The following is a 1,419-nucleotide window of genomic DNA, read 5'->3' as shown; positions in this document are numbered from 1 at the left end:
ACATTTAATTTTACACTTAGCACTCCGTAAAGATGAATTTAAATATATCAGTCATGTAAAAACAGCTCAAGGATTTATAACAGTTGTGACAAAAAAGTTGATCTAATTAAGTTTTCTGATTTAAATAATATAATTGTATTTTTTTTAATTTATGGGTGAAATTAGAGAGAAACTCATTTGTAACTTCCAGGACAAACAGAATATTTTTCCTCCTTTCATCATTAAAACCAAAACAAATCAAAGTGACTCCTGTTAATGGATCGACCAGCTGTTTAATCCAGCAGAGCTGAAGTTAGCAGCAGTGAGAGGAACAGAAAAAAAAGAGAATATTTCTGTTGTGGATTCTTCTGACTCATGATCGATACTCCAGAAAAAGCTGGGAGTGTTTCCAAATGAGAAAACTTTCCTTCTTCCTTTCCTTCGGCTCCTGTTTTCTTATGGATTCGTGTTGAAAAATGAATTCAAACAGGTTGTTGCTGATATCAGCGCTAAAACTTGACATGTTTTCTGTGCTGCAGAGCTGGGATTACAAAGAGGAGGTGAAGCTAGCAGCCTCTCATGTTATAGATTTATTGATACTCTGAGCCTCTCGTGCATCTCGGAGCAGCACCGTGTGTTTTTCCTGTTCGAAGGAGGTGAAAAGTGTTGTTTACGAGGGTCTGACCTCGACGCTGTGTTCGGCCTTTTCCTCCCGGTCCAGAGCGGAGAGCGTGCTGATAACACCTGGAAACACACGAGCAGCACCGTTAATGTTATTCCCAAGAAGYGAGAGTCCTAATTAGACGTAAACAAACAAACATGAGTGGGAGCGGTGTGGGTCTCACCCCGGGGGCAGAAACACACCTGCAAAAACACGCTTGTTGGTGGAAGTTGGGCTGTAAAGTTTCTCATTATTCTGGGTCGAGTTTGAGTTTATTCTTATAACAATGTGAGCTGAAACCAGGAGTCCAGACCGATCCGGGTCACTTTTAGTTATCATATTTAGATATTTTAAAACCTTCTGAGCTGTTAAATCTGAAATTTCAGCATCATTAATGAAACGCTGCAGATGTTTGTCTGAAACAGCTGCTGTACACACAGAACTGAATCACTTTGTGCAGTAAAAGCTACATTTATAAGTGAATAAGACACAAATATAAACTTGTTTTTCTTTTGGTCCTTCTTATTACCACCCCCACATGCAAAGCTGGGGTCATGTTGTTTATTTTTAAATTATTTTTTAAAAATTCAGTGATTTTTCAGGTCATGTTTGTAAATGAGAAGTGGTTCTCAAACAGTTTATGATAAATAAATGTTAAATAAAAAATAAAAACTCAATGTGTAACACATTATGTACAGTTCTTTTTTCTTTTTGTCTTCTTTTGGCTTATTTTATTTTTTATGTTTTGCTGACAACTGTGACCTTAGTCTCTATCTTTC

The 1,419-nt window shown here is 37.0% G+C and overlaps 1 protein-coding gene across 1 annotated transcript in view; it reads right to left on the bottom strand.

Annotated features, from left to right (window-relative positions):
- The window catches only part of fat2 (FAT atypical cadherin 2), a gene marked incomplete in the record, with an annotated part of 140,869 nt that overhangs the window by 98,079 nt on the left and 41,371 nt on the right, over nucleotides 1-1,419 (bottom strand). The window contains 1 exon segment of the mRNA XM_014026517.1: nucleotides 665-723. Within this exon segment, the coding sequence (XP_013881971.1) occupies nucleotides 665-723 (59 nt within the window).

The sequence above is a fragment of the Austrofundulus limnaeus genome, unplaced genomic scaffold, assembly GCF_001266775.1.
Source record: "Austrofundulus limnaeus strain Quisiro unplaced genomic scaffold, Austrofundulus_limnaeus-1.0 Scaffold562, whole genome shotgun sequence".
In the NCBI taxonomy this organism is placed as follows: Eukaryota; Metazoa; Chordata; class Actinopteri; order Cyprinodontiformes; family Rivulidae; genus Austrofundulus; species Austrofundulus limnaeus.
Note: the sequence above shows the minus strand (reverse complement) of the source record. Positions and strands in the feature narration are given on the sequence as shown.